Here is a 25,646-nt window from a genome sequence, read left to right as displayed (position 1 = left end):
TGGCGATCGCCTCCATATGCGTACGTTTCGGCGAAGCTCGATGCATCGCTGAGCTCGTAGCACATATATCATACAACACGTTTGCCATTCAATGCAGAATCTACGACCGTGCTCTCGCTGACGGTTGACATCGGTTGACATCTGGCTTCGATTCTGACATCCGACAGCGCCGACGCGCCGCAGGCCCTGCGAAAAGCATCCGGGATGTATTTCCCGTATAATACCAGTCGTCTACTCTGGGTGGTCATTGTCATTTCCGGGAATCCGAGAATCGTCTGATATCCGCCGCAGTCCGGAATGTGAAATGTAGACAGATGTATTGTACAGGAATACGAGCCACCGGGTGGGGAGTCGAGCCGCTAGGCTCCGAATCGTCGGAATCATGAACGGGCATGTCCCGAGAGTAGGTATGACGGGGTAGTATCGACGAATATTCTTCTCGAGTGGTTCGTTAGCGAATTCGCGCCGGAATGAGAAACTTCCATCTTCGAACTGGACTTCACACTGGGGAATCGGGAGACGATTTCCTGTCCTACAGTTGGGCGTGTTGCCACGATAAATCCTGGGAAGCTCGGCAATCATTGGCGCCATTGGTTCTTAATTTCATCACCGAAGTCAGTAATTCATTTCGCATCGAGACCAGCGACGCACTCAAGCGGTCTCTCAGCCTCACCGAGGAAATAGTCCATTGGCGGCGGAACTTGTGTCAGGCGTGTACTTTAACAAAATCTCCATATCGCTCCGCAACTCGGAACTCTCAAAGTCGGCGTCTAGAGAAATTCCAGATGGTATTTCCCAGACGTTCGAGCAGCGAAGCCTCGCCCGCGCCGGGTATGGAGAATTCCGAGGGCTACTGTTGAGTTGGCTTCCCATGAGTCCGCCGCTCCCCGCCGCGGCGCCGGTCGCGCATGCACAGATGGTGATCGAGATGGCGACGAAGCAAGCCGGACGAAAAATATATATCAAGAGACGGAAATCGATCACCGGCTGATTTTCGACGGCGAGAAGCGTCCGCGTCCTGTCTTATCGTAGTAGCGACTCACAAGAGCTGCCTATGAGCTGGGCGCTCGCCGAGGCTCAATTTGGAGCACGGCCTTCATACCCGGAGCTCCTCTGAAAATCACTGCACGGGGGACCGTGGTCTTTCGGGATCTGATCGAAATCTTAGAGCTCCAGCATCGCGAGTGCCCTGAAGCCTCGCTTTCGAAAAAAAAGCTAGCTGGATCGTGGGGGAACCGGTCTCACATGCGCAGACACTTTTATGTCTCAGCTGCATCACACGTCTATCCGGCGAACCGTGATCGCCCGTTGCTCCCGGCTCCTTCGTCGCGATGACTCATAAATGCATAGTGCTGCTCAGCATGATCGCTCAATCGAGGGATAAGCGTCTCTGTACCTCTGCGTCCTATCATCGTGCTTATCAAGCTTCCCAGCAACTCTCTAGCGGCCGGCGGACCTCGAGCAGTGTTCCTCGTGCGTAATTTCCCGACATTGACCGTCGAGAGCCTTCCGCTGGTCTCTATTCGCGGAAAAGTCTAGACTTTCGATACTCCTCCGAGCGGCGACGGCCTGATCATGGAACGATTGAACGCAAATGTGCTCCCGCCGAAAAACGTGGGACGCGGGCTCTATGGGGCACAACGACGACTGCGATCTATCGCAACTGAACTGAACGGAGAACGTTGCCGGAGATGAAATCGTCGGGATCGCACAGAGGTACCCACCGGCCTTCCAGCCGCACTCCTCAGCGCTTGAGGCTCTAACCTGCATTGTTTTAACAACTCGGCGCGTCACTTCTCCTCACATGCCCGAATTGCTTTACGTGGAATGTTCGGCAGAATACCGGATGGAGGGCTGAGCTGCAGCCTCTTCAGCGCCTCGTTCGACAATATTCCACGTAGAGCTCTGAGGAAATCATTCTTCGCCTAATCTCTGCGCGACAGTCGTCGTTCCGCAGGTTTGAGAATATATTCAGCCATAGATAAGACGAATTCCGGGCGTCCCGGTCCTCCGGACGACATATGCGGGCGGCGAAGAACGACGCCGACGAAACACAAGATGAGTGAATCTCTCTGTAAATCATTCTCGACAGGCTGTTGTTCATCGCTTTGAACTGGCGGGTGCCTCACGCGTGAACGTTCTGGAGTTCACCTGATCTTGCTTGGCGAGTATCTCGGACACCGCTATCCGCGAACCTTTGTTTTTTTTTCTTTTTCCAACCCGCATCCGCTGAGCCGCCACAGACACGGCGGGCTCGGGAAAAAAAATCACGAGCCCCCAGCGAATCGCTGGGAGGACACTGTGTCTCGGAACATATGCATCACGTACGGTCTCTCGAGTCTTAGCTCATGGAATCGCAGGGAAGCTCTACCGCTCGGTCGGACTGGCGGGCATGAAACCTAGTCAGCTCACCCACGCATCACCGGGAATCGGGACGAGACTCTGGTGACTTCCAAGGAACCCTTTTAGTGCGGCACCCTATAGAATCCACGGATTGGATTTCCGAAGATTCACTCAGGATTGTGATCTGAGCTGTCTCAAGAGCTACTTTTGTTTGTCCCAAGTTTCCCCATGGTCCCTACGAGCAGTTCTTCCGGGGATAGAAGCTTCTTCAAACAATGGCCCGATCCGTGTGGCACGCGGAGAAATGCGGCGGCTGTCTCACCCTTCGCGGTTGAGTGCTCGAGTGAGTCGATAGCTGTCGATGCGCGTCTTCTGCGTTTCTGGGAATTCTCCGATCTCAATACATCACTCAGAGATTCGTATCGAGAGACCCCATCGCAGCACATCCTGAGTTCGGAGTTTAGAAAATGACGATTGCGCTCTCTATGAGCTTGATCCCCCATCAATCATTCGGGACGGTCTGTGGGGGAAGGTCCCCATCGCAAACCGAAAAGAGAGTTCGAAATCATGTCGGGCCGGATCGAAAACGATCCGGGGATTAGGGGGCCCTCCATGTTCAGAGCGGGATGCGGAGGACTCCCCTTCCCTTTGTTTAGAATCAGATGTCCCCGGCTGTGTTGCTGGCCGCAGCGGTCGATGGCCATCTGCAAGAATCAGAATTCGGTGAAGCTCAAACGGGAACGTGAGCGGACCATTCAATTACCGTCACGGAAGCGCGGCCGGCTCGCTGCTCAGCATGGAACATCCAGGAACTCCTCCTTCGGGACTGTGAGCCCTTGTCCGCCCTTCCAGTCTCGCGTCTCCTCTTCACTAAGAGACTTGCTCGGAAAACTGTCTGACATGAGAGTACCACTCTATAGTTCGTTTCCCACGGCGGACGTCGCGTTTCCCCTCGGAATCATTATACGGAGTAATAGATATGTCGCCACAACCAGATATTTCGACATCGGCGTCATTTTGGAACCTCAACGCGAAATTGTGACGGGAAGTATCGTGGGAAATTGCCGCGTCGTTAGCGATTTCCGCTGACCAATGGAATTCGTCTCTTTTCAAAAACCACAGTTTGTTCAGCGATCGCAGATCGGAGTGTCTCTTTCCGCGACAGAGCTCCCAAAGCGTCTCTGTAACGGTGCAATGTCCAAGAAGCTGAACACGCGTCAGAGGAAACCTAAATGCTTCGCAGGCTCCCTGATGATTTGTTTCGAGGTAAGCTTCACAAATCTAGATTTTCCTGCGTCGAGCCTTTCGGCCGAGCTTCTACGTTCGGGCTCTGACCGGAAAGAAACCGTCCCCGGATCGAGCTCGCTGTGAGGAGTCGTCGACAGAGCGGCTGTCCCTCTCACGGGAAGCCGACGGGGATTCCGATCCACGAGTTCGCCTCCGTCTTCAACAGTATGCGTGCCGTGATGCGGATTGACTCGACGTACCACACGTAGACTATTCCATCCCTCGAGCTTTGCATACGGCAATCATGAGGAAAATGATAAACTTATGCATCGGAACGTGTCGCAAGTAAATTCTTGCGACATACCAAGCTCAAAAGACATATCAGGCTCCGTGTAGTTCCACACGACATGCCACTTTCGGTTAGCCGATCTTCGAGGTCCGACCGGGAACGCTTAGGGAATGGCCGGTCGTACAAGACTGAACAGCACTCGGTGGTTAGGGATTCCCCTTGGCGAGAATCGCAGGACCGGTCGAGCGGATAGGTCGCTGCCGCTGATAGGCTCTGGAGATATTTCGGATTCCCTGACCGGAGTACATCTTTCGAGAGCCATTCCGATTTGAAGGGCACCTTTGACTCACATCCATATTGAGAGCCCTCTCATCGCGTGTTCTTCAGCAACAAGTAAACGGCCAGATCCCGCTCTGTGGGAAATCGTTCCCAAGTCGAAGAAAAATGAGAACCGATGCGAGCCCACTTTCGGAGCATCTCGACACTCGGGCTCAGTTTGAAGAGGCTTTTTCTGGATCAGAAGTTCTTCCGGGGAAAGCTCGGTGATGGATCACGGATGCTCCGGGAAAAAGCCTGCTGCGCATCGAGCCGCACAACTTTCCATTGAACTCTAAAATCTATCGAGAAGAATCGAGACCCAGTTTCGGGTTGCAGAGTATTTCCGGACCTCAGCCTCTGTGGAATTTCCCAACGTCAGACTCCTCTCGAAGCTTCGATATTCGGACGATCACGCGGAAGTTGTCGCGATCCTTATGAAAATCGAGGAGCTGTGAATGAAACGGAATGGGGTCACGAAGAGGAGACCGGTGGGATCATCGATGACGCTCAATTTCTCTTTTGCAGCGAACGGGTCATCCACTGCAAACACTTGTTTCTCGCCGCAACGGATGCTTGGTCGGGCTGATAGCTCTTTGTTCTACGCTCATAATCCTCGTTCAAGTCGTTTCTTATAATGACAAAGGATCTCTCTATCAAACAATCGTCAAAGGCGATTCCGCTCTGCAGGGATTGCTTCAACAGGGTGAGTCTCCGTGTGTAATTTCCGAATTCTCGCTCGCGCTCTCATAGGTCGCATACCCCAAACGGCGGAATGTGTCCGAGACTGAGACCTTTGAGGAACAGAAGATATTCAAAACACTCTCGAGGAGCATGGGAGTCACATGATCAGCAGAATTCACGCCCTGTGCTTTCTGTGACAGGAGCATTGAATCAGCACGTTCGCACAAGCCAAATGAGTGGAGGTCGTATGGAGCACCACAGCTTGGAACATAATCGGGTTTGGAATTATGAGAGCCCGACCCTCAATCAGATACCTGGGGCGATTGGAACATCCTCCGATCGTTCCTCCCCGAGTTTCGCCGTCGCTCTTGCATACTACCGATTTCAGCTGATCGGTGTATCCATGATAATCATCTCGCGCCAGCCTCGCGCCTTGCCTTGCGTGTTCGGCAGGGACCTGATTTCGGCAGCTAGCAAATTAAGCTGGTCCTTGTTCCCCGACCTTGTTCTCGATCCGCCGACCTACAGTTGTTCTCTGGACATGGACGTGGAACCATTATGTCTCTCGAAATGAGTGAGCTTGGGCTGAGATGTCCAGGCCATAAAAAATCATTAATCGGACAAGGGAACTGCGGCTGTACACCGATTAATTAGGTAAGCCGCGGGGCTCCTCCGCTCGACTCACGAAACTCTAGTTCGGAGAAGTCCACCGCTACATGTACCGCGCCTATGGTCCCTGACACATCCTCAGATTGAGAGGAGACACGAGAGGCTTCATGTTTCCGACTCCCCGCTCTGATTCTTGTTCTGTAGGGGAAGAGACCCCTTTCTTTCTGGAGTGTGGGAAGGTCCTGCGTGTACACTCACCTGCTGTTCTGTTGCCAGCAGAGACGAGCTGTCGTCTTCGAGCTGAAAAGATATCCCTCACAAGACAGCACTATACCCAACTTGCTCTTATCAATACCGTCTCCGCTCGATCCCCGCAGGGCAGGAGAATCAGAAACCTTATGTATCAGACCCCTGGGGATGGGCGATCCTTTGTCTCAATTCAATTACGGAAAAATAATCTTCTTTGCCCCAACATTCGTGAGAGCATGATTTGAATGAGCCAACCTCGAGAAGCCTATGAATTGTCTCAAGGATCGGTCTGACGAAGCGACACCGAAACTGAGGGCTATTGCGGAAGAGTCGTCCGGATGCTTGCCCAATCACCTCTCCGCTGAGCGAGGGAACAGAGACGAGAAGGCACTGATAGGGTCACTAAGGAAAACGGGCATTTCGATTGATGTGTGGGGCCGATGTTTGTATGGATTATCGAAAAAAATATTATATATATCTGGGGAGCTCAAGTCGAGTTTTCGGAGCAAATATGACGCGAAGGAAAAATCATGAAAGAAGTGCGAAAATGGCGGCACCCATAAGAGTCACTCATTCGCAGGTGAGCTTCTCGCATCAAACAAAGACGTATTACAAGGCTCGACGGCGAAAAACGCTCAGGTGGCCATAGCCAATATCGAAAACGGCGTCGATACCTCTCTGAGATCTCAACTCAATGCGAACGTTGTCGGCGGTAAAATTCCCGTGTTGCCTCTGATGCAGGTAAATGCCGCTGAATTCCGGTGGAAATTCCTAGTTGCACACCCTCCTTCCATGCCATCCGATCCAATCTGATTTTCCAGAACGCTGACCGCCTTGCTCAAGCCATGCTGAAACTGTACAAAGTCGTTCCCCAATCGGAAGTGAAACGATTGATCATCGTTTCGTATTTTCGTTCCGGTAGCACTTTCCTCGGGGACATCCTACAGTCGCCGCTTAAGACGTTCTATCATTTCGAACCTTTCCATATCACACGCACGACCCGACTCCGCTTTAGTGAGTATCAACTCCTCCGTATCATATGATTCTGATAGCTCTCTTTCGCAACTATCCTTAAACCGGGATTGCGTATAAACGATTAAGAACCGTACTCACCTCAGATGACATAAGCGAGCTGGAGTGCGCCAAGTTATTTTATGGACTACTCAAATGCGACTTCGAGCATCTACCGGAGTACATGACGTGGGTTTCTCAGCACCGGAATCAATTCTTGTTCCGTCACAACCAGTTCCTTTGGCGACATTGCGCTTTGAAGAACAACATCTGCTTCAACGCTACCTACGTCGAGGGGATGTGTCGCCGGAGTCCCTTACAGGTGAGTTTCCGAAATTATAGCGAAACGGAGTGATCGCTTCAATGTCTGAAGTCCGAGGATGATCCGGATCGAGGAGGTAGCGCCCTGCAGTTCGTTCGGAGGCTCCACTGATAAGTGATGACAAATTCCATCTGAGTGGATCTCAAGCTCCGTTCAGTTTCAAAATCGTGATATCAGCCTCGAAACGCTCTCGAGTCTTCCGTCGGCGAGGGCCCTCCGTTGGCGACGAGGGACCGGAAATCATGTCGGTCCGCTCAATATTATCTCCACGTCGTCGAGGGGATTCTCTCTGCACGCGCGTCCCGACGCAAGTGATGCCATGATATCCATATTTCAGTCGGAGCCTTTCTCGAACGTCCCGATATCATATGTAGCTCAATATATTCAGCAGAGGAGAGGGAGATGAAGTTCTGAGCCATTGAAAAGGAAGCTAACGGATATCATATTCCCCACAGGTGGTCAAGTTCGTTCGCTTCCCTCTGCGATACGCTGTCAAGTTCGTGACGGAGGAGCCCGCGTTCTCTAAGAATACGGCCATCGTGCATCTCATACGAGACCCAAGAGCCATTCTGGCATCAAGGTAGTTCTCCTTCGACGTTTCCCGAAGCTCTGTCGTTAGATAACGAATCGAGCATCCCCGTTGCTAAGTTAGTCTTCACGTCCGGAGCTCGGGGCTCATTATCTCCCCTTGTTGCCTGCTGCTCTTGTCATGGAGATTTGTCGTAAATGTAAGCAACAGATCTCATCGGAATTCTCGCTCGTCTTCGCTTGATTCCATCTTGGACTATTGAGCAAAAGATCTATTGAGAGCCTGTATCGAAAAGGCAGATGCCTGAGATTTCCTATCACATACGAACCCCCACGATCAGACGAGCAGCGAAAGAGGAAGCTGCGGGAGTGGTGGGAATATTCGTGCGAGTCCCAGAGCCAATTTGGCTCTGGTACGGGTATTGGGTTACTCTGCGCTTGATGGAAGGATCTCGGGGCAGAGCCTAGTCGCGACGACCGCTTACTGGAGACGGGTTTTATGCTATGCGCCTCGGTCCTCATCAATACGGCCTCTGCTTCATTGTCATATGCAAATCTACTAGGTAGCTGGAGTTGTAGCCCTTATTGACAAGCTAATATAATATTTGTTTACGTCAGTACCTAATGCGCGAAAGTACCGTTCGCCTATAATTCGATTTGCTACCTTCACAATGCTCTCGGAGTCAGTCCACGTTTCGTGATGGTCTGGGGACTTCTGATAAAGCTCATGGCCAGCGATTCGGGAAACTCTCCAGAGAAAAAGTTCGTGAGGGTCTTCAATATACTAGCTATGATTGTATTCTTTTCCCCAGCCGCCATTGCAGTGGCGGGAAAGAGGTCCAGCGTGAGCGCTTTTGCAACCTCGTAGATCCCGACGCACACCCAAGACCCAACACCTAACTCCTCAATTGCGGACCCTTATTCCTGCACGAAACGATTTTGCATTTTTTGGCTGATTCTCGATACTCATAGCAGAAGAATGACCCGAGGCAATGAGAAAAGAAGCGTCGCTACTGGATACGAAGCTTTGATTGTTCTCTGGTTATCGAAATAGGCTTGAAACCTTCCGGGCGGCGCACAGTGGGCCAAATGGCCGAATTAGGTGGACAAAAGTCGAGCTCGAAATTTGATACCCCACATAGCGTCGGAATCTCGTCGGGACATGGGAAGACGCGGGCAACAATCCTTTCCGACTCCGCTTCGATCAGAATGAAGTGGAGAGACAGCCAAAGTCGATGATTCGTACGAATCCAGAGGAGCTTGTTTCCGTTATTCTTCTCATTTGTGTTTTGTGGCTTCGAAAGAGTATCGACACAGATATCGGAATGGAAAAAGGAACACGCCGTGAGTTGATGTACTTCTTAAGTCCGCATTCAAGACGATTTGAGAGCGGACGATCGGTTTTTATGGTCTTAAATGAGTGTTTCTTCGAGACCTAATTTCCATAGAATCAGGAGGAAGTAGATTATTCAATACAAGACATGCCCCCCGTGACCCCTCGCTGAAATATTTTTTTTTCAAAGTTCCGGCTCTAAACTTCCCAGAAAAGTTGTTGAGAGACCGCGCTTCGTAGCGCTTCTCGAGTTCTAGCGCCCCAAACAGGGGGATCGTAAGACCTTCGAGACTAACTTGCTGTTTTCAGGAATCGAGATTTCTGTGCCGCGGATTCAATTTTTCGATGTTTGGCGTCAGTGTCAGGATGAAAACGGTCCAGATTCACTTACACGATGGATTTTATCGCAATGCGTGGACAGTGTGGAAGAGTGCCATTTGATCAACCGACGAGATTTGAGGCATGAAGTCACTCGCATTATTTCGAAGCTCCGCAAGAAGCATGAGAAATGCCGTCGAGGCCGCGATGAACTCGTTTGTTTGTTTCGTTGATACTTTTGCATCAATGAATCCGGGCAAGCATCTCATCGTTGTGATAGAAAAAGAGACAGACATTAGTGTCTTGTTGTCTCTTTCTCGAAAAGGCGCCAGACCAGCTCCTGGCTTCCCCTGTGAGAAATTCCGAGCTCCGACCCAAGGCATCGAACACGAGAGCTAGATCATATGAGAAGTTTGTCAAGGGGGAGAGAGGGAGTTTTCCATTCGCATGATTTCGTTTCACGAGCTCCGGTTCCGTGATACGCGGGGTTTGTGATGAGCGGAGCGTCAAATTCGTGTATCTCGAGCGTGAGAACATCGAATTAGACAAGCAGCATCGGACTCGAAGTGTAAAATAATTTTTTCCACCTAATTTGGCCATTTGGCCCACTGTGCGGCGTTTGAAGATTGCACCGGAAAGTACACAATCCGTTTTTTCTGAGAGCATATACCGTAAATCCTCCAATAGAAGCCTCTCTCCAATGGAGGCTCCCCTCCAATAGGAGGCCCTCTCTACTAGGAGACCCCGGACTGCCGAAGTCGGCTGAGAAAAAGCTTACGTGATAGAATCTGGACTGCGGCGCCCAAGGATTTCCACCCACACCGGGAACACGCCTCCCCCCAGAAATCCATCATCACTTTTCCGGAGCAAGATTTCTCTTGGATTATTAGAAGCCCCCCTCCAATAGTCGCCCCTCTCCAATAGAAGCCCCTCTCCAATAGGAGCCCCTCTCCAATAGGAGCCCCTCTCCAATAGAAGCCCCTCGCCGGAGGTATTTGAAAAAATAGTAGCCCGGGTCACTATCGGAGGATTTACGGTAGGAACCTCAGCTAATATTTGCGGTTCTTTGGGCTAAGGGCCTCGAATTTGAGTCGCCCGTCGGAGACGCTCCCCTCATTGGTTACGCCTGTCGCTGGATATCGGAATCCGGAATGCGACCGGTGGAGTTGTCTAGAAAAGAGTTGTCTGAAATTATTTCGATGAACATTCTTTGAGGAACATCAAGCAGCTCGCCTTATCCGGAGAGCGTCTCATAATTGATTCAGAAGGCAAAAAAAACCTCGAACTGGGTTTCCATCGCTCGGGTAAAGGTCGAAAACTATCCTGTCGGGAAAAGCGCTCATGTGATTTTGTCGCGTTTTTGACCACTGTGATCGGCGACTTCAAGAGGGAACTGAAAACCTCACTAAGGGATCCAACTGATTTCTCCTCATCATATTTGAAACTGCAAGAACAGGGGCTCCCGTGCCAGACTCCAGTACATTCCCATATCGCTGCGACTCAGCTCTGAATAATCACGATTCATGTATCCTCATTTCAAGCCGCTCCGCGGAACGATTATTGGGAGCGGCGGGCGATAACTCATAAGTAGGGCTGTGCAAAATATGCACCAAAATCTCGAAAATATGCATGCAGTATGCACGAAAAATGCGGCCAAATATGCATGAAAATATGCACGGATTTTTTTATCAGAGATCCTTGTTACAAGCAACCATAACCGATTTCTTTAGTTTTTCAAAGAGAAATGAGTTCCCGTTGTCTGGCACTATCGCCCTATACTGCGGGAAAGAAAGCTCCTCTTCGCATGGTACCAGAGCCAACTGAGCTCTCTAGAGTGTTCGGCGGCAGTCTACATCTCAAGTCAGAGGTTGCACGGCGTTGACGGTTGCACGCCGCCTACCAACTTCGGCAGTCAGAGCTGAGGCTCCCTGGAATCATCTGAAGGTACTTCATTAGGAGGGTTTTCGACAGATTTTGCTCTGGCTTGTGAGAACCGACGGGTGCTCTAGTGGTTAGCGCGTTTGTCACTTCTGGTGCAAACGTGCGTTCCACTTCGTGAAATGCCGCAACGTCGCCGCTCGATCGGGAGGTGGCGTGGGTTCGATCCCTGTTGCCGACAAAATCTTCCTTACGGAAAGGCAGGTACTCGGCCTTGATCCTCCTGGGTACATTCGCTCTATGGATCCGTCCTCGGAAGCAATGTGAACAACAGTACCCAGGACGTTAAACCTCTGCTGTGTGGTCCAGCCCGAAAAAGTTTTCCTGGCTCGTGAGGAGAAGTCGACATGCTCTCGACTTGAGATTGAAAACTCATATATGGGAGCTCATAAGACGGAATTATATAAAAATTCACGAAAATTCAGAAATCGGCGAAATATGCAGTATGCATAAAAATATGCTTTATGCGTGATGCACAGCCCTACTCATAAGCTTTCCGATCGGGATATATGGTCGGAGCCCAGTTCTCTGAAGATATATGAAGCCATTTTCCTCATTTTCAGACGGCGGTTAGATTGGTGCAAAGACGAGTGCGCCAGAGCTGATGCCCTGTGTTCCCAGATGGGGGAAGACTTGGATGCCTTCGATGAGCTCCGCAAGTTACATCCCGAAATTCGTATGGTGCAAATAAAATTAGAGGAGCTGGCTTCCAATCCGTTTGTGCAAACGAGAGCGCTATTCGCAGCACTCGGTACGTATATATTAGGTGAAAAACTGAATCGATTCGAGTTGCCCCTCTCCGTGCTGTCGAAGAGTCCGTTTTCTATCTGGCTTTCCCCGATGGGGGAACCACAAGGTCATTCCAACGTTCTTCTTCGCAGGTTTAAAATTCGATACGCTGACAGAAGCATTCCTCCGAACCCACACTCACCACGGTTCTTCTGATCCTTACTCCACGCGGAGGAACTCGGCGGCGGTGGCGTATGATTGGCAACAGAAGCTGTCTCTCAAGGAAACTCTCGATATCCAAATGTTCTGCGAGTCGATCATCACCAAAGCTAGTTACGACAATGTTCGAATGAATCATCGCGGATACGGCAATAAAGTCGCTCAGAACGAGAGTCAATGGCCCGCGGAGGTCGCTGAGGATAACCAAACTGTGACATGACATACTGAGCGACACCCAAAACGTGTTATGAAATGTAAAAAAGATGTATTTCTCGTTACGTTCGTCAAGTTCCTGAACATATGTACAAAGGATGAATAAAGATAATATTGTCGGATGTCCAGAAAGATCTGGTCGGAACGTATGCTGGAAACTCAATTTCTACTTCTTCTCTCCGTTCCTGTGTCCCTTGCCCCGTACTCGGCTGTCAAACTGCAAGAGATTCTCGGCTAAGTCGATGCTGAGTCAGAACTTGGCCGTCCACAAATAAACAGTTTCGATTGGATGCGTCTAGTTAACGCTCGAGTGAAACACGACAGCTTGCTGGCTGGCTACATCGTCGCGAGCGTTTGTAGTGATAAAGCTCCCCCCTTGTCACTCGATAATTGGGCATTGATCCGATGCCGATCGCGCCGGAGAGGGCAAAGCACATCGCTCAACGGCCTCTTTCTTAGAGGGCCGACCTCATTCTTGTCACACTATGGTACAATTCGGATACCCCTTCGAATGACGACTGTCGTCGTTGCTCCGGAGGTCGTCGAGATCGCTAGGGTGCCGGAAGAGCTCGACCCTCATTAATCCCGGCAGCTGTTGGTTCCGACATATTGGTCGGGGCTCCAATGAAAGCTAGATTCAGTAAGATTGTCGAGCTTCCTTGTCGCGATTGCAAACACGCGAACATTGCAACAAAGACAGGACATCCTCGCCAAAGATGCCTCTTTCTGCGGGATAAGATTCCATCATCTTTCCTTGTCTCCCTCCCTGAGTGTCGAGCGAGCACTCACAGCCAAGCGACGGTATTTTCCGTTCAGTGCAGGAGGATCTAATGCAGAGCGATCCACAATCGAATCGGCGAAATACAATCAAGCGATCTTCGAGGAGCTCCGATATCTCCCGGACCCGGATTCTCGACCGGGGACCCCGCATACCCCACGACCACCAAAGAGGCTTATCCGACTACGACGCAAGCTTTGCCAAGCCACGTGAGTCGACAGCATCGGCGCCGTCGCACCGGCGTGAGGTGCCATAAATCATTCGATGCTGGGCTAGAGCTTGAAAACAATGGATCGGATTATGGATTCGAGAGCTCGGGCGATCTCCCACCAGCTCGATGAACTTCAACTCATTCGTTGACAGGGGATAAGGATTTAAATAGAGCACACTACTCCGAAGGTCCACATCCCACCCAGCGGATTCCGGAACCGTCAACCCTTAAATGGGGTTCCACGGAACCATTCCTCGATTCGGAGTATACATAGAGCGTCCGCTTGTTCCGGGCGAGCTCTAATGGGAGAATAACCGGAAAAATTTTGCACAGCGAAGGGAAACAAGCTCGGGGGACTGCTCTGCCATCTCGCATTTCACACATCCGCCCGCAAAAAGCATCGCGGAGGTTCTTCCCTCAGGAGAAGTATCCTGTGCAAAAACCAAACTCCATGCCAAGATTCTATTCCATCACCGACGCGCCTCTTTGGCGTCACATCATCGCCAAGAAGCCCATCTGAGCCGAAGTATCCCCAGCACCAAATGATCCATTACTGTAGTCCCAGATCAAACGATGGAGTGATTCGAGTTCCGTGGAGAAACTCAGTGCACTGCGCGTAACGCATGCCCGGCGAAATGATGCTTCTCACTCCGCAGCTCCCTATCCCATGCGTGCCCGTCGGAATCCTACAGGACTGGTCAGATAGCTCAAAGCTCCCAGGAGTTGCAGGGAGCTGGCAGATCGATCTAAGACCAGCGATCAACAACAACCGGCAGCAGCCGTGACCATTTCTGCGATTAAAGTTTCGAGTGTCTAGCTCTCCGTTTTTCAGGCGCCGCGCAGCACCCTGAGCAGACGACAGATGATGTAAACAAGCAGAAGAGCAGAGATGTGTGCTCTGTGCTCTGCGTGCGCGACTCCTCTTTAGAATTTTCGACAGATCTCCATAGTACGTTGAATATGCAGTCAATCATCCGACGAGAAGCCCTGAGTGGTGTCTGCAAGGTGAGAGACATGGCTTACCATCGACTGTTTGTCTCATAGATCAGATTTCCCCGCCGGCGGCTCTCCCAGGGACTCACCGCGCGAGGAATGGAACGTCTCCATTCCGGGGCTTACTCATTCCCATTCATAACCGATTCACGACCATGTTCTCCAGTTATATAGATGGTCATACTGTATGCGGAATCATTGGCTCTGGAGACGTCATCTACACAAAATGAGGAGCAGAGGCTTCATACAGCAAATATACCCACCGGTAGAGGAGTAAGTTCAAAGAATTCTGGCCCTCCTCAGAGTTTTTCCTCGAATCAGAGATCTCAAATGAACGCTGATGAAACGACTGAGGTCTCGATCTTCCTCTCAGGAGCCGACTGCCGCAAGTATTGAAAGACACCCGAGCAGCTTACTGTGGGTTCGATCCAACATCAGACAGTCTCCACCTAGGAAATCTGCTCTCTATCCTGGTCCTCATACAACTTCAGAAAAGAGGGGTGATCCCGATAGCAGTAGTTGGGGAAGCTACAGCTCAGATAGGAGATCCGAGCGGTCGTTCGACTGAACGAGAATCGCTATCTTCTGTATCTCTCCATCAGAATGTCAGAGGCCTCGAACAGAATCTGAGAACAGTCTTCAGCAATCACGAGAGGTAAGAAGTCTTAATAGAGCTCGATCGGTTCGCAATGCTCACGTCCCTCTCGATGATGCGTCACCTGTCAGGATGCCAACCGCCGGCTTCAACTGAAGTGGCGCACGCGAGTTTGCAGGTTCTTCCACAAGTCGGGAGACCTACCGCAACTGGTATTGTTGCGAAATTCCGCGTGGTACTCAGGGTTGGAGGTCATCAATTTCCTCAAGACTACTGGACGATACTTTCGAATCAGTCTAATGCTGTCCCGAGAAGCCGTCAAATCCAGGTTGGCGTCGTCTGAAGGGATGAGCGTTTCCGAGTTCAGTTATCAGATATTCCAGGCCTTTGACTGGCTCCAGCTCTATAAACAGTACGGATGTGGGATCCAAGTCGGTGAGTGGCACAGAATCCATTACCTTGGGCGTTCACGGAAATTTCATGGGATGCACGGTCCTAGGGGGAGATCATCTCCCAATTGTCGCGGATCACTTCGATTGGGCGGGAGTATCCTGACTGGAATTTTGTTTCCAGGTGGTCAAGATCAATTGGGGAACATCGATGCTGGTCATGATTTGATTCGAAAGGCTCTCGGGAAAAACAGCGTCGGACTTCTGACTCCCATTATAACCGCCGAAAGCGGGAGCAAATACGGAAAGAGCGCAGGCAATGCAGTTTGGCTCTCGGGCGAAAAAACGAGCCCTTACGAGCTTTTCCAGTTTTTGCTGCGAATGTCAGACACCGAAGCGGTGAAAATGGTGCCGGTTTTCAGCTTTACAGGAGACGAAGAGCTAGTTGAACTCCTGGAGCAGCACAATAAACACCCCGAACAGCGTCCTCTGCAGACGCGGATCGCAAACGACATAACGCTCTTGCTCCATGGGCCGGAAGGGCTCGAGCTCGCGCAAAAAGCAACTGCTCTCCTCTTCGATGGCAGGGGCGACTTGCTCAATGAGATGGACGAGAAGACGCTACGGAAGCTTTTCTTGGACACCGCCTACGCTGAAATTTCCAGAGTGAAGCTGTCGGAGAAATACTCCTTGGTCGAGTTCAGTTTGGAGGCGAAACTCTTCAAGAAGGAATCAGACGCGAAGCGAATTATAGCTGCCGGTGGATTGTACATTAATATGATACGCACAACTTCGGAGTTCTTATCGGAGTCATGCGTGCTCTCGTCTGGATTGACTCTTTGCAGAACAGGCAAGAAAAACTACACTTTAGTCAAATGGATTTGAGCTTCGGACCGTGTGGTATCAAAATAAATTAAGTGCTCTAGATGTCTCCACAAATCGAACCCACAATGCGAGCGTTCTCCCCGCGGAAGCGGGCTTCGCGCCTTCCGAGTCCTGAAATTATACGATTTGCATCGGAGATCATTGTGGATGAGCGTGACAAATATTCCGTTACTGGTGTTGAATTTCTTCGTCAGCGTGTTGATTGAGATGCCTGGTCTTTCATCAATGGCCATCTTCACGGCTCCGATGGGCGCTCGATTCCGCTCAGAGTTTGCTCGACGCTCATTTCAGAAGAAGTACAGGGATATCTGATTATCCTTGCCGCTCGTTCCTTATTCGGAAGACCGTGGATTAAGAAAATCGTGAAAATCTGATAACGTCCTGAGGCCGGGAGAAGAAAACGCGGAGAGAACCGCGCAGCGCTCAATTGCCTTGATTGAGTGCTTCCTACCAAAAAAACTTTTCCGGGCTGATCCACACAGCCAAGGTTAAAGTCCCGGGTACTGTTATTCACATTGCTTCCGAGGACGGATCCATAGAGCAAATGTACCCAGGAGGATCAAGGCCGAGTACCTGCATATTTTCCGGCAGCAGGGATCGAACCCACACCGCCTCCCGCGCGAGCGGTTTGCACGAGAAGTGACAAACGCGCTAACCAGAGTGCTTCCTACCAGAGCTGGCTCTTCCCATCTCCCGGGATTTCGCTCAATCCCCCGCTCGATTTTTTCGCGAGCGACGAATGATTCGACTTTTACCCTCCGTCGGAAAGGCACTATCCGTCAGAACAATGGCGCGGTGCAAGATCGGGTCGAATCTCAGTTAGTCAGTATTGTAGCCCTATTAACAGGGTTGTCAGGAGAGATGAAGTCGGAGAATCTATCATGAACCTCTGGGATCAGATATTCCGGCTCTTTCCGAGACGGAGAGCTCATTTCCTCTGGTCCTATTGATGGGGTTCGAAACGCACGGAAGTAGGGGTCGCTTCACATGAGCTCCTGGTCCTCGCGGTAGAACTCTTATTCCATATCACTGAACCACGTTATAACAACGCAGGTCTTGAGCGAGTCTGGGACCAACGACGAGCTCATCGAAGAAGATCCGACCTTCAATTCAAAAAGGATCTCAGGGTGCTTCGGAACTATAGCTTTCCTCTCGCTGTCATCACAGCAGCGGCGAACAGAGGTTGGGCGCTGTTGGTTCGTCTTGGGTGCCGACCCATACCCGAAAAGTACTAAGGGCGCCAAATCCTTCACGACGATGTTTGGTCGCACTCGAGAATCGTGCCCAGGACCTCTCGCGCGGAGAATCCTTGCCGCGGCGTGCGGTTGACCAATCGTTCACCGGTTTCAACCCCTTCAATTAAGAAACGCTTGAGGCTCAGCTGAAACAGTCTCGAGGTATATATATTTACAAAATGATTCAGTGCAAAGATGTCGCCTCAGTCAACAGGGGTTGAATTTCCTTTTCATCTTCAGAAGCGCCACTTTGCGTTTGTCCTCCGCAAACTTTCGTCGGAGTTCTTCAAGCTCGTTGAGTTTCGATCGCTTGGCTTGGAAAGTGTAGAAGTCTTTCAGTTTTTTCCGCTTGTCTTTCAATTTCTCTTTCTCCAAGAGTCTGCTCTGGACAGCTTCTGTCCGCGGGATGACGGGGCGTTTCCTGTAATGTCAAACTTCGCTCAATAGATGCTCATCATCTCCCAGGACGCTGCCCAAGTTCTGGACGCTCATCTTCTGGCAAGATGCTATCGAGGAGCGGCAATGATGATCGCCTTGGCTACGCACCCATGCCTAGTGACAGTTATCCAACCGTCATCGTCCGGTGCATGAAGTTTCTCAGCGGCTTTCTTCTCTTCTTCTTGTGCGCGGTCGTACTGTGCGATGGCCTCAGAGATCGTGGCCTCAAGTTTGCTTCGCGGCTCGAACTTCTTTATGTATGACTCCACCATTTTCCGCATTCCAACTAGCTCGGTTCCACGATCCTGATAGACGGCGATGGGCTTCTTGATCTTCCGCGTCAAGACCTGAAACGGAAAAAGAAGATCAACGATCCTCGTTCCAACTTCACATTCTCATCAATCACCATGAAACCATGCGGCACCAAAAACTGACTTGATCCAGTGGTTCACATATTTGCACTTTCCGGAAAGACAGATCATTCTCAGAAGTGAAGGCGAGCCGATATTGGATGTCTAACCTCGATTGCCTCCGATTTGCTCCGGAGCACGACGTAAGCGACTTTGAATCCCGTGTAATCTTCCATCCCACTATCAGATGAAGCTTTGAAGGAGCCGGCTTCCCTCTGCACGAATATATGCTCGGAATCGAAAGGATCGATCAGCGAGCGCAGCTCGTCTTTACCCATCCAAGGCGGGACATTAGTCACAAGCAAAGTTCTGCCCCGAAATCCTGAGACAGCTTCGTTTGACGGGCTCTTGTCGAGCTTCACGAATACTTCGTGCGCCGAGCCATTCGGAACACGTGAGTTGAACTTCACCGGAATCACGCTCACTTGTTCTGGGTCCGACATGATCGCCCGACTGCTTTCTCCGGCGACGGCTCTTCGATCATGCGGTGTGTGTAAACACGGCAGCGTGTTCTCCCGTCCGTGCTCGTTTGTTTTTGTTTTGAATCGCTCTGTGGTCTGCTACGCTCTGCGGAGCGCTAATGTAGAGCGGAGCTATACGGCATTGATGATCATCGATAATGAGACCCTTACATATGCATTCGCGCAGAAGGTCGGTGCGACGCGTCAGCGGGTCCGATCGGGATAGAATTAGCGAGGCTCTGCGCGAGTCCGAAACCTTTTTAGGTTCGTTCTACGGACGGAGGATTTCGCATTTATCTCTTTTCCAGCGAGGATCAACCACTTCCCTGGGAACGCAATCATTAGAGACAGTAGCTTCGCACCGCCCATTGGGTCGATCTCGGTATCTTGCAGCATGATTCTCGACTGGCTCGATTGAATCCATCCAATTTCAATTGAAAACAGATCCGTGTTTATAGGGGCTGAAATTCCGTCCTACTCTATCTTGAGCTCGGATCTCAAGATGATCTTGAGATAGGGATGTGACGGCTCCTCAGGTCACAATAAATACAAGCAACGATTCTCGAATTCCGACACTCGGACAGAAAGAACTCGCTCGGGTCGAGAGAGAAATCCGTCGTTTGCAATGATAGATATCGAGGGACGGCCCTTGACAGCTCCCTTCGAAATGAAACTCTCAATCGTCGATGGCAAGGTCTCGCAGGTGATGGCTGTGGAGATATGCTCGATTTGTCGAGCGACACTCGAGGGGATTCCGCTCGGATGATGATCTCCCCCCCTTCTCCCTGCAAATGAGCAAGTCCATCGAGTGCTTCTTTTAGAACTGCGTACGATCCCTCTCCGGGTGAGCGGCAGATAGAAAGGCCCGATGAGATAATTGGACTGCTACATGCAACATTTGGAAGCTGAAAATTTTGCGCCACATGAGAAATCAGCCTGGGATACGAGACGAATCAGTGAAATCTGGATTCAGCGCCGTGCCTTCGGAGACGAATGCCAGAAATCGACGGAGCTCAAGAGATTCGGAACCACCACAGACGCGATGAATTGCGATGTCGATATCGATGCCGGAAAGTTCGAAGATTTTTGCCGAGGGAGAGCGACTTGTATGTCAGATTTCATCCTCGGTACTCTGTCCATAACATTCTTAAGCATCGTAGTCGCGTTACAGCGGAGGCTCGTCTACCGATACGACTTCTGAGCGTTATGGCTCAAGAAGTTCAAGACAAGGTCTATCGGCAGTTCCGATTGGGGCACTTTCGGAGAGTCAAGTGTATCTCCACGAATGGCGATGTGCTGCACCAAATGCTTTCCGCGCCGGATCCTCTGATACTCACATTCGGGAGGGCCCCAATCGCTCTTAGCCTTCCCTCCGAACATCAGACTCTCAGGATTTGAGTGAGAGGAGGACACTCGGATCATCAGACCCCGTTCTGATAAGTTCGGTTTTTCAGGTCAGAAGCTCATGCACTGATGAAGATCACAGGAGACGGGGTGATGAGTTCACTGCGAATACATTCGCGAGCAGTCCCGCACGATTGGTCGGGTTTTGAGGCCCGATAGGAATCCGAGTTCATCAGACCGCTCAGGTCAACCGAGCTTTACTCGGTCTCCGGCATTTGTCAGCATAAATTCCCGCATGAGTCAGCTCCTAGACGTTCTTCTTGTTTCTAGACGTTCACATGGGAATGGCTGAATCATTGGATTCTACATATGTGACTGATGAGAGAAATCGATTCAGAGAACATTCAATCGCTCGATTAGTTCGAGGGACGAGAAAGAAAAGAGAGCCTCACAGGAAGCTTCGACTCTGGAATGACAATGTAAGCACGTGTCGAAACCCCGAAATCATCAGCGCGGTTCCGAAAAATCTGGATGAGACAGGTGCTTCGCAATGGTGATAAGGACTGCTCGCCAATCGATATTCTTCGCCAATTGAGCCGGTCGCGCATCCTTTGGGAGCCTACCGTAAATATCGTCAGACCTGATGGATATGGACGAATAGTGAATGTCATCGCTCGTTGAGCCGTGCGGCTCTCAATTGATTCCTGCACGGACCCTTGCTGATTCCTGGCTACCCGCCGTAGTATACAACCTCATGATTACCTTGTATGCTCCCCCTATCTCTCCATTCCAGAAGGTTCTCGCGGCGATACCATCCGACCGATTGACGATGGGGAGCGTGGCTTCACTCGGGTTTGAGCTCGAGGACTCGAGGACCAATTTTAGTAATTTCCCTGCAGTGTCTCAATACATACTTCTTCTCGTGAGCTGTCTTTTGGGCATTGGACCTGCGTTTTTCGGCTCACTCATTCGCCATGTAGGGCTGTCTGCCCACGCTCTGGACTACGAACCGACTCTAGGGCAACAAAGCTCAATGGCCTATCGCCAATTCCAGGAGAAGCGAGAACGAAACTTCGATATTTATTCGATCATTTTTCATTCGGAGACCAGAACCTCTTCCCTCTAACCATGGCCAACATTATCAGAAATGTCACGCAGAGTGTCCCTGTCAGTCCGGCTGTCGCGTATGCGAAGACCATCGGCTCAAAGTCGATCCAAGGTGCAACAAGAAAGGCGGGAGAGACATTCCCCACGCTCAATGCGAGCTGTTCAGAAAAAGCAACTCAGATGCTGGACCACTACAGGACAATAGAGGACTGTGTTGCTCAATAAATTGACTCACCATGCTTGCTGCCATGTGCCAATGTTTCAGATTAATATATTGACAAGTCCAACTGATGGTGGAACCGAAAAGTGTGCTCTGTCCTAAGCCGAGTCCAGCAGTCGCCAACCACACTACTGATGGCGACGCCATTACGAACAGCAGGAGGACGGCTGATGAGAAACTCAGGAACACCAAGCTCACCTGAAACAGCCGGGTGTGGGGAGCTTTCGATGGAAGTCGACGCAAGAAGTGTTTTCCCTTGATGCGGAATAGTCGAGAAAGGGATTCTAGAAGGAGCGTGTGAGAAGGGTCTACCAAGATGTGCGTACCAATATTATGACGGTCAGTGAAATCTTGTATCCGATCACGGTGAGGATCCGACCAACGAAGAAACTCAACCGGAATATACCTCCCAGGTACGCGCCATCAGACTTACTCAGACGGAGATCCGATTGCATCACGAACGGTGTGATCATGCCTACGAATTCTCCTTGTTGTTAGCCCTGCGATGCTTCGCAGATTCTTCAGCTTGAATTTTATTAGCGACTCAATCACTCGCATTGGCTCCTCCGAAAAACTCGCGCCCTCAAGAGCTCGATCGAACTCACCCGACACCGTCGTTTCCAAGGCCGTCGATAATAAACTGAGCAACGACATGAGAAAAACGAGCGACACCTCGAAAGCTCCGAGACTTTTTTCTTCACTTTTGACTTCTTCTGATTTCACTCCAGCGCCTGTCTCTTGCCCATCCTCTTGTACCGGGGGCGAAAGCTTCTGACACTTGAAGAAAGCCATCGCCAGTCCTATGAGGACGCAAAATGCCCCGATGCCGCCGTACGGGATGTAGATGCGCGACTTCTGCAAATATCGCGTTTTTCTACGTGAATCGATTTGGCGAGATCGACATGAAGCCAGAATTTGGAAGCTCGTTTCGGAACAGTTTGTCGAACTCACCACATGTTTCCGAATCTCCCCTTGAGTGATGGGATCGTCGCTGCTCAAGAATGGCTCGACTATGAAGGGAAAAATGAAAGCGGTGAACCCGTAGGCTAGTTGGTACATCTGCGTGGCGAAAATTGGTTTCTCCCAATAGCTGGCGAGAACCACGAAGGAGCCTGTGGAATGGAAGTGTCCGACTAACCAATTCGTTCTTCGTCGATCTTCGCACGATCGGTGCTTTCGAATAATTACACGCGGTGGCCCACCTCGCATACTTACAGGCTTCAAAAAGCACACCGGCGAAGCCGTTCAGAAGGGCCGCGGCGTGTGTAAGCCAGAAATGGTGGGCTACGGGATGATACGCAAAGGACAGACCGAGCGCTATCATGGAGCTTATAAGAACCATATCTGAATTCCTTTTATTGACGGCGAAGCTCTCTGTAAGCCAGTCGAGAGTCAGTGAATGGGTGACGTTTGTGCCTTGAGATCCTGTATGGATTCGGCGACGGGATTGGACTTCGATCCCTCTGTTGGACAACCGAGTAAGGAGCCGATGAGGAATCCGACCGAGCGAGACGTGTAAAGTTGAGAAATCTGGTCGATCTCCTTGTCGTAAATCTCAGCAAGATCGAGTAGAGTGACACCGATGACCGCGTTGATCATGCCCTGAGGATTGAGAGGGAAATAGAAAATGCCCTTTGTCACCGGATGGGATCCGAAAAAGGAAGTGTGAAATATGCGGATGCATCCATACCATCGCTGCATTCCCGAGCACGAAGAGTGTACTAAATATCTCTTTCTTCCGCCTGGTGGACATCATGATTCCCGCATCAACGTGTTCTCTCCTGTGATCTGCGGTATGAAAAGCGTAGACGCAGTTATCCTGAATGGGACTCCGATTCGCGACTTACAGGGAGGATCGCGAGAGAGTTCCGCCTCGGCTTATGTCCTTGCATCTTCTGACGGACGCAGAAATCTGAAGCCCGTGCGCGGAGCTTCAAGCGCAAGCTGTTCATGGGAAGCTGTACCGAGAGGGACAGCTCTCGAAAAAGTCTCGCGTCGACTGTTCCGTACCAGTTCCGAGCTCCGAGACGATATAAGCTTCCCATTCGGAATTCCTTGACAATCAACCTAAACCGTTTACGATTCGATACGGAATAACGAAAATGCGGAAGATTCTACTGCGCATATCGCACAAGACCCTCTTCATGTTGAATCTCCGTAGCACTTTCGGTCCGTGGGGTCTGCTGGCATGACTTCCGCTGTTCGACCCGAACGGCACCGATCTCGGAGCGGGCCCTCCGATGGGCGGTCACCGACGTCACAAGATAAACGAACGTTTTTGTGAGGGACCATAATTGAATCGCAGCGATGGACAATTCACCTCACACGGTTTAGACCATCGAATGTGGTCTATCCTCAGAGGCTCTGCGGTCAACGTTCCAGGAAGAGTTGCCGCCTAACCTCTCGGCGGATGATTTGACGGATAAACTTGGCATACGGATTCTCCCGGTATGATATCATCGAACTCTGGACGGACGGATGAACAACTGTCCCTACGCTAGCAACTCCAGCCCCTTCTCGGTGTTAACGATTCACGACCCGGCCTGTTGGAGTTCTAGACCGAACGGAATTAATCGGAGCTGACGCGATGCATAACGCAGGTGAAAACACTTGAGGGGCGACGGTCCCTCTCGGGAACTTGTCATGACAACAGAGCGCCTGAGGAAAACATGCGGGTCATTCCAATGAAGTACACGAGTCTCGAGGAATGCTCCGGTTCCCCAGCATCGCTTCGGCGTCGCGGTGAATGACTGTTTCACTCAGACTTGAGAACCCAAAAAGTAGCTCCTCTTGATTGTCTGGCTATACATTCGAGATGAGCGAGCCACAAACGACGCGAGGTGATGTCAGACACTCATCATTCCCGCCGTGCACTAGTCGAAAATGGATTCCTAGAAGGGCAAAATTATTTTGCATATCTTGCTGATTTTTGATGGATGAGGCAAAAGAGTGACTCCACGTAGTATAACAAAAGTCTCGGTAAGTCTGGATACGTTCGGGGCAAGGAGAGCTGCACCGTCGCTTCTGCATACGAAACAGGGGTTGCTCTGTGGTCTCCGAGTAAGGGTGAAAACCCTCAGAACGGCATCCGGACTTTATAAGCAAAATGTACCCCGATTAACTGGCTTGTGCAAACCGCTTTCACGACCCGATACCCGATTGCTGCGCTCGTTGTGTCAGGGCCCCCTTTCCCAGAAAAACGTTAAGAAGGCCCTGAATGAGTAAAAAATCGCTCGGATCGAGATTCCCACGTTCTATATCGGAATCGTCATGCCGATGGATATTTTTCCGTTCCGGGGGCGATCAAGGGATCAGGGATCAAGTCTGGGGCATGTGAAAAACCGTCGCACTATCATGGCGGGCCAGAGATGTCGCTTCGATCCTGGCCACTGATGACTGCTCTGACCACAGGAAGCGATTCCTCGGTGTTGATACTCTGCAGAGACACCTCGTATTGAGTCAAGAGTCGTGGAGCTGCTCTTGCCAACGTTAGGCGATGGCTCCACAGCAGAGCAGCTGATGAAGACGTTCCTGAACCGGCTGGCATCCCTTTAGGTCAAACCTGGGAGATATTCGTAGTTCCCTCCCGAACCCACCGTGCATGAAATACGTATTCGACCACAGAAGCCAGATTATTCGCCATAACGAGGTGCCCCTGAGTATGCTCACAGAAGGAGCTCAAGAGGTGGGGAACAACGAGAGTCGTCGCTTCCTGTTATGCCCTTGAGTGCTGGATGAACTGAGGGGATATCGAGCGAGTCCAGATGAGGAACGGAACTCACGGTTAAGACTCGTTTCCACTAAGCTTCACTGAGAACAGGTCGCAGGTAGACCGAGAAGACACTGGGGCAGAGTTTTAAGCAGGCCGGACCGTCTTCTATGCTAGACTGGTCTTTATTCGATGTATCTGGTTCCTATATTCTAGTTAGACGATGGGCTGGAGAGGTTTAGAGTGGCTACTTTGTAACTAGTGGAAGTCCTTGATTTTCAGTGGTTCCTTGTGGTACTGGTGCTATCGGACTGATGTAATCATATTCACTCTACGGACCCTCTAGCTACGATTAGATACGTTTCCAGCTGACGTGCTCACGTTCTCGGACGGATCCCACGAAAAAGGATTCGCGACTGGAAGCTGCTGCAGGTGCCGTGCTCAATCAAGGCAACAGTCATCTTCTCACTTCGCGACTCACCAGCCGTCAGGGAGCGATTCTATATCGGGAGCTCCTTATGCTGCAGACTTTTCCGATGAGAAC

The 25,646-nt window shown here is 50.8% G+C and overlaps 4 protein-coding genes across 4 annotated transcripts in view; 2 read left to right on the top strand and 2 right to left on the bottom strand.

Moving 5' to 3' along the window:
• LOC100907969 (carbohydrate sulfotransferase 3) overlaps positions 1–12,334 on the top strand; it is a 36,147-nt gene extending 23,813 nt beyond the window's left edge. Inside the window, exons 2-8 of the mRNA XM_018639739.2 lie at positions 4,703–4,880; positions 6,297–6,457; positions 6,538–6,730; positions 6,835–7,049; positions 7,505–7,629; positions 11,730–11,917; positions 12,048–12,334. Coding sequence (XP_018495255.2) covers positions 4,703–4,880; positions 6,297–6,457; positions 6,538–6,730; positions 6,835–7,049; positions 7,505–7,629; positions 11,730–11,917; positions 12,048–12,334 — 1,347 coding nt within the window. The remainder of the gene's footprint in view (positions 1–4,702; positions 4,881–6,296; positions 6,458–6,537; positions 6,731–6,834; positions 7,050–7,504; positions 7,630–11,729; positions 11,918–12,047) is intronic.
• Positions 12,335–14,204: 1,870 nt separating this feature from the next.
• TyrRS-m (Tyrosine--tRNA ligase, mitochondrial) lies at positions 14,205–16,178 on the top strand. Its single transcript, XM_003737645.3, has 5 exons — positions 14,205–14,321; positions 14,476–14,582; positions 14,683–14,964; positions 15,083–15,339; positions 15,478–16,178. Exons 1-5 carry the CDS (start codon positions 14,277–14,279, stop codon positions 16,176–16,178), a joined length of 1,392 nt encoding a protein of 463 aa, XP_003737693.1. The 5' UTR covers positions 14,205–14,276.
• A 1,381-nt stretch (positions 16,179–17,559) lies between these two features.
• On the bottom strand, positions 17,560–18,739 carry LOC100907690 (ribosomal RNA-processing protein 7 homolog A). The gene is made up of 3 exons (XM_003737644.1): positions 18,372–18,739; positions 17,960–18,198; positions 17,560–17,834 (listed from the first exon to the last, which is right to left on the bottom strand). Exons 1-3 carry the CDS (start codon positions 18,702–18,704, stop codon positions 17,621–17,623), a joined length of 786 nt encoding a protein of 261 aa, XP_003737692.1. The 5' UTR covers positions 18,705–18,739; the 3' UTR covers positions 17,560–17,620.
• A 2,395-nt stretch (positions 18,740–21,134) lies between these two features.
• Positions 21,135–25,296, bottom strand: LOC100907543 (sodium-dependent glucose transporter 1). Its single transcript, XM_018639729.1, has 9 exons — positions 25,176–25,296; positions 23,084–23,181; positions 22,869–22,995; positions 22,609–22,767; positions 22,345–22,505; positions 21,999–22,248; positions 21,720–21,868; positions 21,409–21,591; positions 21,135–21,331 (listed from the first exon to the last, which is right to left on the bottom strand). Exons 2-9 carry the CDS (start codon positions 23,147–23,149, stop codon positions 21,155–21,157), a joined length of 1,272 nt encoding a protein of 423 aa, XP_018495245.1. The 5' UTR covers positions 23,150–23,181; positions 25,176–25,296; the 3' UTR covers positions 21,135–21,154.
• Between the last annotated feature and the right edge of the window lie 350 nt (positions 25,297–25,646).

The sequence above is a fragment of the Galendromus occidentalis genome, unplaced genomic scaffold (assembly GCF_000255335.2).
Source record: "Galendromus occidentalis unplaced genomic scaffold, Mocc_1.1 scf7180000075584, whole genome shotgun sequence".
Classification (NCBI taxonomy): domain Eukaryota; kingdom Metazoa; phylum Arthropoda; class Arachnida; order Mesostigmata; family Phytoseiidae; genus Galendromus; species Galendromus occidentalis.
This window is presented reverse-complemented; position numbering and strand designations above follow the sequence as displayed.

What these genes read in the sequence shown, in the direction of transcription:
- TyrRS-m (XM_003737645.3), top strand. Translation starts at nt 14,277, where the DNA reads ATGCAGTCAATCATCCGACGAGAAGCCCTGAGTGGTGTCTGCAAG. An exon ending in GTCTTCAGCAATCACGAGAG is followed by an intron (nt 14,965 to 15,082) that starts GTAAGAAGTCTT and finishes GCGAGTTTGCAG; the next exon opens with GTTCTTCCACAAGTCGGGAG. An exon ending in CGGATGTGGGATCCAAGTCG is followed by an intron (nt 15,340 to 15,477) that starts GTGAGTGGCACA and finishes TTTTGTTTCCAG; the next exon opens with GTGGTCAAGATCAATTGGGG.
- LOC100907690 (XM_003737644.1), bottom strand. Translation starts at nt 18,704, where the DNA reads ATGTCGGACCCAGAACAAGTGAGCGTGATTCCGGTGAAGTTCAACTCA. An exon ending in GCAAATCGGAGGCAATCGAG is followed by an intron (nt 18,199 to 18,371) that starts GTTAGACATCCA and finishes TTTCCGTTTCAG; the next exon opens with GTCTTGACGCGGAAGATCAA. An exon ending in ATAACTGTCACTAGGCATGG is followed by an intron (nt 17,835 to 17,959) that starts GTGCGTAGCCAA and finishes TTGACATTACAG; the next exon opens with GAAACGCCCCGTCATCCCGC.
- LOC100907543 (XM_018639729.1), bottom strand. Translation starts at nt 23,149, where the DNA reads ATGATGTCCACCAGGCGGAAGAAAGAGATATTTAGTACACTCTTCGTG. An exon ending in TGCTCGGGAATGCAGCGATG is followed by an intron (nt 22,996 to 23,083) that starts GTATGGATGCAT and finishes CTCAATCCTCAG; the next exon opens with GGCATGATCAACGCGGTCAT. An exon ending in CGGTGTGCTTTTTGAAGCCT is followed by an intron (nt 22,506 to 22,608) that starts GTAAGTATGCGA and finishes TCCATTCCACAG; the next exon opens with GCTCCTTCGTGGTTCTCGCC.